The following is an 11,733-nucleotide window of genomic DNA, read 5'->3' on the forward strand; positions in this document are numbered from 1 at the left end:
TAGAGGATGTTTTTGCTGAACATTTTGATACCTTATACGCATTTTTCTGACGTCATATGAATTAGTTATGATTTTTACAAAATTAGATAAATTTGAAGGATGGCCTATGCCGAGGGTGGCTGTCGGCGTAGCCCTGTCTACGCCTAGGGCCAAAGATATGCCGAGGGCTGCCCTCGGCGTAGACCTCGCTACGCCGACGGCAACGCTACGCCGAGGGTCGTTTTGGCAGGCTGGCCTGGCCGGGCCATACGCCGACGGCCCCGACTTTCCTGTAGTGAACCTATCCGACATGCAATACCCAAAATTAGAGAATGCGACAAAACCGCTAAAATAGCTCCACTGCGTTATAAACCTATTCACTCACGCAGTCACACGTACAACTTCTCCAGCCTTTGGAGTTCTCGTGAGGCGCCATTACTACAATCAGATTCCCTCCCCTCCCGGGAAGATCCGTAGGCCCCCTCCTGCCCAAACCCTAAATCCCCCTCCCTCGCGGCGCCCCTAGCCGTTGTTGCTGCCGCCGCTAGAGGTGATGGCGGCGCCCTTCCTGCCGAATCGGCGGTGGGCAGGGGAGGTGGTTCTCGGCCGCGGCTCATGGGGGTTTGTGGGTGTCGGCGGAGGGCCATGGGGGGCGCGGCTGATCTTGGCCGGGGCCTGAGCGCCTCCACCAGAACGGTGACGAGGAGGGGACAGTGCACCGCTGGGCACCCGTCCGCGCGGTGCCCTAGGCTGCCTCGATCTGATCTAGGTCTTGGCCAAGATCTCGACCGGGTGACCTAGGCAGATGTGGCCCTAGTGTTGGTCCTTGCCACGCCGACGGACTGTGCGGGACTATCCTCTCTATGTCTTCCGATCCTGGTTGGTAGCTGACCAGCGGCCAGGGGCTGCTAGTCTTGCGAATAATGGTGGTGGTCCTTGGATTATTCTAGCGCCAAGTGAAGATCTATTGGAAGCTTTTCCCATCGGTCTGGCTGAATTGTCGTGTTCCGGAAGGCCCTGCTGGCAAAATTCATTGTGCGAATAATGCGTGAAGATTGCTGGATTGGGTGGTTTCGGTCGTGCGCACCCATGTTTTTTATCTGACTGTTTGGTTTCAGAGGGAGCGCTTCAAAGCTCTTCTGGTTGTTAATATCATGGAGCTCGTTTTCTTTCCATGGTGCTGGCGGAGAAGGTCATGAAAGCCGAGATCGGTGAAATAACAATGGTGGTCGGATCTTGGTCGTGATGCGGAATTGGCTTGGTGCTTCGTGACACAGCGACATGTATGTGGGGGCGGCTACACAGGATAAGTTCAGAGTCTTATCTTTTCAGGGTGAAAATCCAAGGTCTGGCCTTAATTGGTTGTGCCTGGCAATGTTCTTGATGAAGGCATTGTTTTAAGAGTGAGGACTTTCTTCGGGTGAAAACCTAAGATCTATGATCGGGCAACGATAGCGTTTTTGCATTGTTTCCTTTTTGAAGGCGTCGCTTATGGAGAAGTTGATCTTCTGGTGTTGTTTTGGTGGTGTCTGCTGTTTCAAAAATTGATCACTGTAGCGGGATTTTTCTTTTTTATAATTCTTCTCTCCTTTTTTTGGTTGTGTGCATCCTTTATGCTATTAGAGCATGATGTTGTTGTAGAGGCTGGATGTAATTGGTATTACCGCGAGATTAATATATGCTCTTTATCAAAAAAATTACTACAATCAGACACTTGGGTGGCAACCAGTTGGTGAACTGACATAGTTCAACATTGATGCATAGGGTCTTTTAATTATCTTTGGCTTATGTGTTGTCATGTTGAGTCGGGGCTTCATATAGGAGATTCCTCGTTGTTCACACACGACGCGTATGTTACAGGTACCCATGAGTACTTTTCAATTAATGAAAGTCGTCTCTGAACATTTGGAGAAGCAGCTTCCTGAAGTGGAAAAAAGGTGGAAAAATTGAATCTCCTTCACCTGTTCACTTACAATTCTCTCCTTTTCCATCTACGGGATTCTCCAACCTACAAGCCACAGTTTCTAGCCAGAAACCTAACAAACAAAAGAGTGGTTGACATTTTTGGTACTGACCCACAAACACTTGTGTGATTTTTAATGAATGATGAAGTCCGTCCTGAACTCTTTGGTAAGAAATTTCAAAGAAGGTGACAAAAATCGTTAAAATCAATTCACAAAGTCCTCGACCAATTCACTCACGGTGCTATCTTCTCTAACATCATGGTTTCTCTCGACTCTCGAGCATCTTCGTCTAAACAGGTCGAGAGGCGGTTGCGCCCCCGGGGTGCCAACATGTCCATATGCTTAGCTGTGGGCATGTGCCAAACTCACCACATGAAAGCACAGGTCGCCACTACTTGATCCGTCATGCTTGGATCAGCCTCATCGTGGCATTGCATCAGACTAGACCTAATTATGTCCTCTTAGATAGTGATTCACTGGTTGCTTGCTTACTTCATTCATTGTGTCACGTAATAATACGTTTATGAATTTGTACAATCATCTAACTAGCAGAGGACCGTGAAAGAGACAAGACACAAAAGCAAGCGCTGGATACATGCCAATATGCCATCCCATGCCCCAGCGCCAGTAGTACGTGATGTGTTGCGTTGGAGACCCATGCCCTCATTTAGTGATGTACTGATGTCATTTTGGATTAACATCCAAGTTTCAGAAGCATCGCTCCATGCACGTCCGATCGGTGCACATCACCCAAGGATTTTTTTTTTTTTTGAAAGGGATCACCCAAGTTTCAGAAGCTAGCACATGCATGTAGCGCACATGCATCCACCCCAACTATACATGTTGGTGTCTTCTTCCTATGTACACACTTATTTATGCAAGCAGTAGCTACCACCGTCATGCATCTACTCCATAATTATACATGCCACAATGCTCCTATATGCAAGCCATCTCCTGTTATCTACGGAGTACTCCATAATTGGTCGATCATCCTCATATTAATCCTACATGTCTGATGCATGCCACAATACTATACACCACCGTCATCGAATCTCTACGCCGATTCAGCATCTGCCAATTGTTATTTGTTAATCCATCTCAGAGCAACTTCAATAGTGTAGCCGGTTGTTGGCTATAAGCAAGATATCATGTCATCTATAGCTAACTTGTAGCCAACAAGTACAATAGTTGGCTATAAGAATACACTACTTTCTCAATGGATGGGCCACCTTTCATTGACACAACTTGTCTGGGAGCATGTGCTAGAACTAGCTCTTGCATGAGAGTCCACTTATATTCTCTATCATCTTCTCTCTCCTCCAACTAGACACAAATATATTATTTTAATCCTTGTAGCCAGCTGACTAGAACTTATTGTACTTGCTCTCATGGGTCAGCTGCAAACATCCATTCATGATACACATACTCCCTCTCTCACAGTTTATAAGGCGTGCACGTACATCTAGGTCGCAAATTTGATCAAATTAGCATTAGTTATATGTTATAAAAATTATATCATTAGAAAGTTTAGATGTTCTATTTTCTAATGATATAATTTTTGCATTATATAATTTAAATTATATAGGTTAAATTTGCGACCTAGGGATACGGGGAGGACTAGTAAACTGAGAATGAGAGAGTACCTCCAGACACACTTGTGTCTAGAGCATCAAAATCAACGACAACCAATATGAAATCGAGGAGTAACTATACACACGATGTTGGTGGGCCACTTTACCATTGACCGAACGAAAGCAACAAAACAACTTGCCTGTTGGAGGAAGGGGATGATGACCAATCCGATGTGGCAACACCTGGCAGCCAGTGTACCCGGCATGTGCTGAGCTCGCTGATTGATTGTGTTGCTTCATCTCCTCTCGGCTCTCTTTTCCATCTACTGGCCGTGCTCCTTCTTATTATCCACTGTAGCTGAATTATTTTATCTGGATCTACCAGCATTATTGGACTACTTAATTGTGGATTGAATCTCTTGACAGTTTGGTTCTGGTTGGACGGTTGGTGGTCGTCATGTATTAGAGGATGGATAACCTGGAAGCAACTGATGGGCTCCACATTCTATCTATTCGTGCACTAATATAAGCCCCCTGTATGAGTCCAGATGGTGCAGCAACAACATTTTCTCCCAAAAGAAAAACACGTGATCCACGAGATAGCTGACCTGACCTGACAATTTCAATCCCTTGATCGGTTCTTATTATCTCGGTGTTCCATGTTATCCGGCCTATTCAGCATCTGCGACTTCGCTAAAACATGAGATACACGCCCGATTACCCCTATGTAGAACTGTTGGTGGGCCATCGGTAATCCACCCGGACAAAAGCAACAAACCAAATTACCTGTCAAACGTGGCACCACCTGGCAGCCAGTATGTCTAGCAAATACTGACCTCACCGATTGTGTTGCTTCCTCTTCTTTGGCCTCTATCTAGTTCTTGTGCTGCATTATTTCCTCGACCGTGTAGCTATTTGCATTATTTTTATGAGGATATGTATGTCCGCATTATTTATTATGCGTGCGTGTGTTCATAGGGATGAATGTATATGTATATGTATGAGCGTCTACGTCTGTACTGTGTTTCGCAAAAAAAGTTTTATTCAGGTTAGTGGTCAGCATGGATTAGGTGCTAGATAATCCTGAAGAAACTGGTGGCATGATTTTGTGGGCTCGGATTTTACATTCATTATTATAGTAATTTAAATCCGTTAAATGATTCAAATGTAGTGGTAGAAACGTTTTTCAAGCGAGGGGAGAACATGTGATACACGATAATGTACAATAATTATAACCATTTGATTTTTTGGATTGATTTTAACAAGGTCGATTGTAACATATCCGGCGTGCAATATCCAATAGCAGAGAAGGCAACAATATAGATGTTTTATTAGCAATGTCTATAAAATTTAATCTGATGGGTTGATTTTAGTCATCTTAGTGTTATGTGTTATCATGTGGAGTGGGGGGCTTCATATAGGAAATTCCTCGCCGCGCACAAACAGACATATATGTTACACCCATGTGTCTATTTCAATTAAATAAAGAAAGTTGTCTCCAAACTTTTTGGGATGCAGCTTCGTAAAGTGAAAAAGGTGACAACATTGACTCTCTTTCACTTATTCACTTACAGTTGTATCCCTTTTCCATCTGTGGGGTTCCGAACCTACAAACCATAGTTTCTAGCTAGAAAGCTAACAAATAAAAGAGAGTGGTTGACATTCTTGGTATTGAGCTACCAACAAATGTGTGATCTTTAATGAATGAAGTTTGACATAAACTCTTTGATAAAAAATCTTATACAAGGCGACAAAAATTCATCGAAATCAATTCACGAATTCCTCGACCAATTCACTCATGGTGGTATCTTCTCTAGCATCAAGGGTTCTCTCGACTCTCGAACCATGACTTCTATACTCTCAAGCGGCAACCAGGTGGTGAAATGGCATCAGTCTACAATGGTGGTGTAGTGTGTGGATAGATACCACTAGGCCATCATCATTGGCTCAGTAAGAATGGCTCAAGGTGGGTCATCATTGAAAGGAGAACTTCTTTTGTGGGAGGTAAAACCATGTCGGGGTCCAGGAAGAGGGAAAGGCAAATACTAATTCAGCCATAGTAAAATATATACATACAAGTATGTGACTTATAGAGAATAAGAAGCCAGTTGTGACTTCTTTTGCAAGCAAATTCCAGGAGCGGACAATGATGTAAAAATGGACCACCATCCACTTATTCACGTACAGTTGTCCTTTCTCCGGTCTATATGGTTTTTTCGAACCACTAAACCTTAGGTTTCTAGTTGGTAATCAAACAGACAAAACAAATATTGTTGGCATTTTTCTATTTCGAGCGAGATACAAACACATTTGTGCTTTTTATTGAATGTAGTCCTCTTTGGCAAGCACATATTTTATATTCTCACGGCACAGATTTTATATTCTAGAACGGTGGCCAATTGGCAAGTTGGAATTGGCCCACAATGGTGATGCATGTCAAGAGACTACTAGGTCATCGTCAAGATGATCATGTGGAGGGGTAATTTTTTCATGTCCGGGAAGAAGGGAAAAGGAATGGAGTAACAAGGCATATAAAAAAAGATTATGTACACACGGTCCTCACACGAATAGGGAAGGGAAGGCTGGAGAATAGAAAGTGCCTAGAAATGGATAGCAACTATCCAAAAAAGAATCAACCGGGCGAGCGATAAGTGAGGATCCACCGATCTCGTAGGGTCAATGTCCATTTCACCCTCGCTGACCGTCCGGCCCCACACTCCAGCCACCCACACCTACGCACGCGCTTGCATCCCGCGCCTTGTTTCCATTTTTGCTCCCCGCGCAACTATAAATCCCGCTCGCTCGCTCGCTCGGGAAGCCACATCCATCCACCCATATCAGAATCTGCTCCGTCCTTCGTTTTGGAATTCGCCGACGATCGATGGAGTCTCGGTCCATTCCCGGCGCGTACGCGTACGAGCCGCTGCCCCACTCCTCCGACGACGCCCATGGCCACGACGACCGCCGGAGCACCGGCGGCGTGAGGTGGCGCGCGTGCGCGGCCGTTCTTGCGGCGTCGGCCCTGGTCGTGTTCGTGGTCGCCAGCACGCTCGCCGGGTCCAGGGTGGACCGCGTGGCCGTCGACGTGGCTGCCATGCCGGCGCTGTCGGAGACGGCGAGGAGCCGTGGGAGGGACGCGGGCGTGTCGGAGAAGACGTCCGGCGCGGCGGAGGAGATGGGGTTCCTCGGCGCCGGCTCCGGCGCCGACGCCGACGGGTTCCCGTGGAGCAACGCCATGCTGCAGTGGCAGCGCACGGGTTTCCATTTCCAGCCCGAGATGAACTGGATGAACGGTACGTACGATCCATCCATTACTCCTTTCCTTTTCCCGTCCGATTCAGGCTCAGATGTATCTTGCTTTCATATCTATCTATACATCTCTCGTACGTGATTGATTTGATCGACATAAGCTGACGCTGTTGCCATTGCTTTCTTTCCTGTTTGCTCGCTGGTGCGGCCGGCGGCGTACCTTCTCCGGCGACGACATGCATGCAGATCCCAACGGTTAGTACCGATTAACCGATCCTATCCATGGAATATTCTTGTTCAATTGTCGCTTGCCCGATCGCCGCCTGTCTCGCGCGCGCGGAAGGGAAACCATATCTGCATCTATTTTGACCACGCGCCATTGGTTGCCGGAAAACTGAAACCGGTGTAGATGGATAGAGAGATCGAGATTACCTCGGTCCTGTTTCTCATTGGTACACACGATTAATCACGTCCCCACTACAATAATGTGCCAGCCTAACCACAAATGATTATTATCCTTTATCTTGCCATTAACGTACGCATACATATCCACCTAATCACCGATCCACCTTCCTTAACTGACTCTAGTTTGAGTATAACTAACCCTTCTTTTCTTCCATCCATGGCCTGGATCGATCTAATCTCAAATTATCCGTGCAGGTCCGGTTTATTACCGCGGATGGTACCACCTCTTCTACCAGTACAACCCCGAGGGGGCGGTCTGGGGCAACATCGCGTGGGGCCACGCCGTGTCCCGGGACCTGGTCCACTGGCGCCACCTCCCGCTTGCCATGGTGCCCGACCAATGGTACGACATCAACGGTGTCTGGACGGGCTCCGCCACCGTGTTCCCCGACGGGACCCTCAACATGCTCTACACGGGGTCCACCAACGCCTCCGTGCAGGTTCAGTGCCTCGCCGTGCCCGAGGACCCCAGCGACTCCCTCCTCCGCAACTGGACCAAGCACGAAGCCAACCCCGTGCTCCTCCCGCCACCCGGGATCGGTGACAAGGACTTCCGTGACCCGACCACCGCCTGGTTCGATGAGTCCGACCAGACGTGGCGCACCGTCATCGGGTCCAAGGACAACAACGGCCACGCCGGTATCGCCATGGTGTACAAGACCAAGGACTTCCTCAACTACGAGCTCATCCCAGGATACTTGCATCGCGTCGACGGCACTGGCATGTGGGAGTGCATCGACTTCTACCCCGTTGGAGGCAAGAACGGCAGTGAGGAGTTGTACGTGATCAAGGAGAGCAGCGACGACGACCGACATGACTGGTACACGCTAGGGAAATACGACGCGGCAGCCAACACGTTCACGGCCGCGGACCCGGAGAACGACCTAGGGATTGGGCTGAGGTACGACTGGGGCAAGTTCTACGCATCCAAGACCTTCTACGACCCGGCCAAGAATCGGCGCGTGCTCTGGGGATGGATCGGTGAGACCGACTCTGAGCGCGCCGATGTCGCCAAGGGATGGGCATCCCTCATGGTATGCATCCATTGCTTTTGCCTTATAGCTTTGCTTTATAGTTCCATTATGCATATCCTGCAATCGATCAGAACTTCAACCTGCTTAATCGAAATGTTGATGAATGCATGCATAGCTGTGACACGGATTGTCCCGCCGACAGTCGTAGGTCGACAGGATGCATGAGATCTAACTGACATATATGCATCCATCGCTTTTGCCTTACTGATTTGTATCTTAGTTCCATTATGCATATATATGTTAGTTAGATCTCATGCATCCTGCAATTGATCAGACCTTCAACCTGCTTAATCGAAATGTTGATGCAAGCATGCATATAGATGCTGACGGATCGGCCCGCCGACAAATGCGTAGGCATGCAGAGAACTGTTAATCGCATTGTCAATGGGATGAGAATGGATTTATGTCTGCTAATTGGTCGTGGGGATTGGCGACGTTGTCACGCATCGATTAAGTGGTACACAAGTCGCAGTCATGCCGTTTCACGTTTCTTTCCTGTTTAACCACCTACCTACCTATAGGTCGCATGTCGCCAGCTATATCGCTGTTTAGAAGATTGACATCTTCAGCTTAACATGACAACTGGGATTAGATTGAAATCTTCACCTTAACATGACAACTGGGTTTAAAAACGTGCATGCATGTTCCGTGTGATCTTTAGTTAATCCCAACTCATGCACCTAAGATGTACCAGTTGACCAGACTGCAAACCAATACCCTTCTCGAAGCTATTAGTATAATGCATGTAACCCTTTTTGATGATCCTCTCCTGTGGTAGGTTGGATACTTTTCAATTGAAAGGCCAGCTGAATTTCAAGAGTACTTTTTCTCTGACCAGTTCCATATTCTCCCTTGCATCTTCCAAACTTTGGTCAACGGGTGCAAGCCAAGTGTCATTTCTCAACATGTTATAGCAAAGACTATACCCAACCCAACTGTCATGCATGTGCCCTAGCTAGACACCACATGTGCACGCCACGTCGATCCCACGTGGAACCACGTGGATGCATAAATAAATATATCGATGACTTCTGGTGCTGACCGTTATGATTGGCAACGGTATCTTAATTTGTCTGCTCCCAGCTAACCACCAAATTTCAACTTTCTCCTCCCTTCCTGTCTGGAATCGATGGGATTTGCATGGAAATATTATGTGACTAATCGTTCCAGCTGACCGTTATGATAAGAACGATAAGAAAGAACTATTTGATTGGTCCTGCCAACGATGGATACGACTAATCGTTCTTATCGAGTCTGAACATTCTTTACTTTTGTGAATATGTGACACCAATTTGTTCCGTTCTTCTATTTTCTTTTCCAAGATGTTGATGTGGATGAATGCATGATCGATCATTGGACCTACCTCTGCTTGAATTATTTTAACTAAGAAAAGGATTGGTTGATGTGTGCTTGCAGTCGATCCCGAGGACGGTGGAGCTCGACGAGAAGACCCGGACCAACCTCATCCAGTGGCCGGTGGAGGAGCTCGAGACCCTCCGCATCAACTCCACCGACCTCAGTGGAGTCACCATCGACCATGGTAGCGTCTACCCATTGGCGCTCCACCGTGCCACACAACTCGACATCGAGGCTTCCTTCCGCCTCGACTCCGCCACCATCGCCGCCCTCAACGAGGCTGACGTTGGCTACAACTGCAGCACCAGCGGCGGCTCTGCCAACCGTGGTGCACTCGGCCCCTTTGGCCTACTCGTCCTTGCCGACGGTAAGGAGGAGCAGACGGCGGTGTACTTCTATGTGGCCAAGGGCCTTGATGGGGGCCTCCAGACCCACTTCTGCCACGACGAGTCGCGGTCTACACTGGCCAAGGATGTCGTGAAGCGAGTGGTGGGATACACCGTGCCTATCCTCGATGGCGAGGCATTCTCCGTGAGGGTGCTCGTGGACCACTCAATCGTGGAGAGCTTCGCCATGGGCGGAAGGTCCACAGCGACATCGAGGGTGTACCCAACGGAGGCTATCTACGGCGCTGCCGGTGCATATCTTTTCAACAATGCCACCAGCGGCACCGTCACCGTCGAGAAGCTCGTGGTGCATGAGATGGACTCGTCCTACAACCAGATCTTCATGGCTGACGACTTGTAGTCATCGTCATCCATGGATAGCGTGCGCGGATGGTGAGGATGATCACCTACTACATATACATACATACTATTGATCGATCGATCGCCGGATCGGTCGGTGGCGGCTTCCTCTTCTCTTGGATGCAGAAGGAGATGGAGTACTAGCTACTCTATTTACCATGTTGTTGTTTTGTTGGTTTTTTGGGTTTTGGGTTTTTGACGAGATGGATGAATTAGCTATAGATGGACGATTGTGTCCTATTTCTCTCCTGCCTTCCGAGTGTAACTATACATATATTGGCAGGATCGATGATATCTCTACTGCATGACAGTGATGATTAATTATTTTGATGATATTGATCAATCAATTGTAAATGAAATTATTGGGGAAAGGTTTATGAAATTGGATTATGTACGATAAGACTTTTGTGCTAGAGACCTGGAGTCCATTACCATCATGGTAATGGAACAAATTAGTTCAAGCAATCAATCAACCGTAAATGAATTTATCTGTGAAGTGTTTCTGAATCTGGAGTATATATGCATGATTAGATATCTGAATTGTTGATATAGCTCTGTACAATTGCTCTTTTCCTAACGGTCTTTCAGCTGGAGTCCATTACCACCAAGTAACCGAACAAAAAAGTTCAACTGCAAGCATCCTATGAAAGTTGAGAAGAGAATGCATGGAAAAACCAATCATGAATGCGTGGTCGAGCTAACCGGATCATGCATGTATGTATGCATGGGTTACAATCGAGTAGTGCATCCAGCCTACTTTCCACCAGTGCCTCTTTCAAACAGCCTAAATTGGTTCGCATGGATAACAATCCAATGTAATGCTGCATCTACATAAATACGTGGATCTAGCTGAGCCTAAGTATCGATTCCATCCTGGGATCGACAAGCTATCACGGAACTGCAAGCAAGCTAGGAGTGAGCACATGACAGTTAGGTCAGCTCGATGCGACTGCGATAAGTCACTGACAGCCGTTCCTTCATCGATGTGACAAACACATGTCTCGTGGATCATGGAAGAACGATGCCGCGCTGCGTCTAGGTCGTCGCAGTTTGGATCCATCACATTTCGAACACAAATGCAAAGAAACAAAAATGACACTTGGGACACTTGAGGAGTATACCAATCAAGGATCCCGAGAGCTGGACGCATTCAGATCGACACTTGGGGAATTCATAGGAGAAGAGCCCTAGCTGTGTACTCCCTTTGTTTCATATACTGATTTTTTGGTAAAAGAGATCACCCTGCCTAATTTATTGACAAAAATGACCACCTGCAAATTAAATTGGCAAAAAAAGACCATCTCCGGCGTGGCGGCAGAGCCCCAGCCAACACGTGGCATCATGCCGCCGGGAGCGGTGGCGGCAGGGC

General features: G+C 47.4%; 1 protein-coding gene across 1 annotated transcript; it reads left to right on the forward strand.

Annotated features, from left to right (window-relative positions):
* Positions 1–6,349: 6,349 nt before the first annotated feature.
* Positions 6,350–10,764, forward strand: LOC124684953 (sucrose:sucrose 1-fructosyltransferase-like). Its single transcript, XM_047219213.1, has 4 exons — positions 6,350–6,807; positions 7,010–7,018; positions 7,424–8,262; positions 9,679–10,764. The coding sequence occupies exons 1-4, from the start codon at positions 6,396–6,398 to the stop codon at positions 10,363–10,365; spliced, it is 1,947 nt and encodes a 648-aa protein (XP_047075169.1). The 5' UTR covers positions 6,350–6,395; the 3' UTR covers positions 10,366–10,764.
* Positions 10,765–11,733: the final 969 nt, after the last annotated feature.

This window comes from Lolium rigidum, chromosome 1 (genome assembly GCF_022539505.1).
Source record: "Lolium rigidum isolate FL_2022 chromosome 1, APGP_CSIRO_Lrig_0.1, whole genome shotgun sequence".
Taxonomy (NCBI): domain Eukaryota; kingdom Viridiplantae; phylum Streptophyta; class Magnoliopsida; order Poales; family Poaceae; genus Lolium; species Lolium rigidum.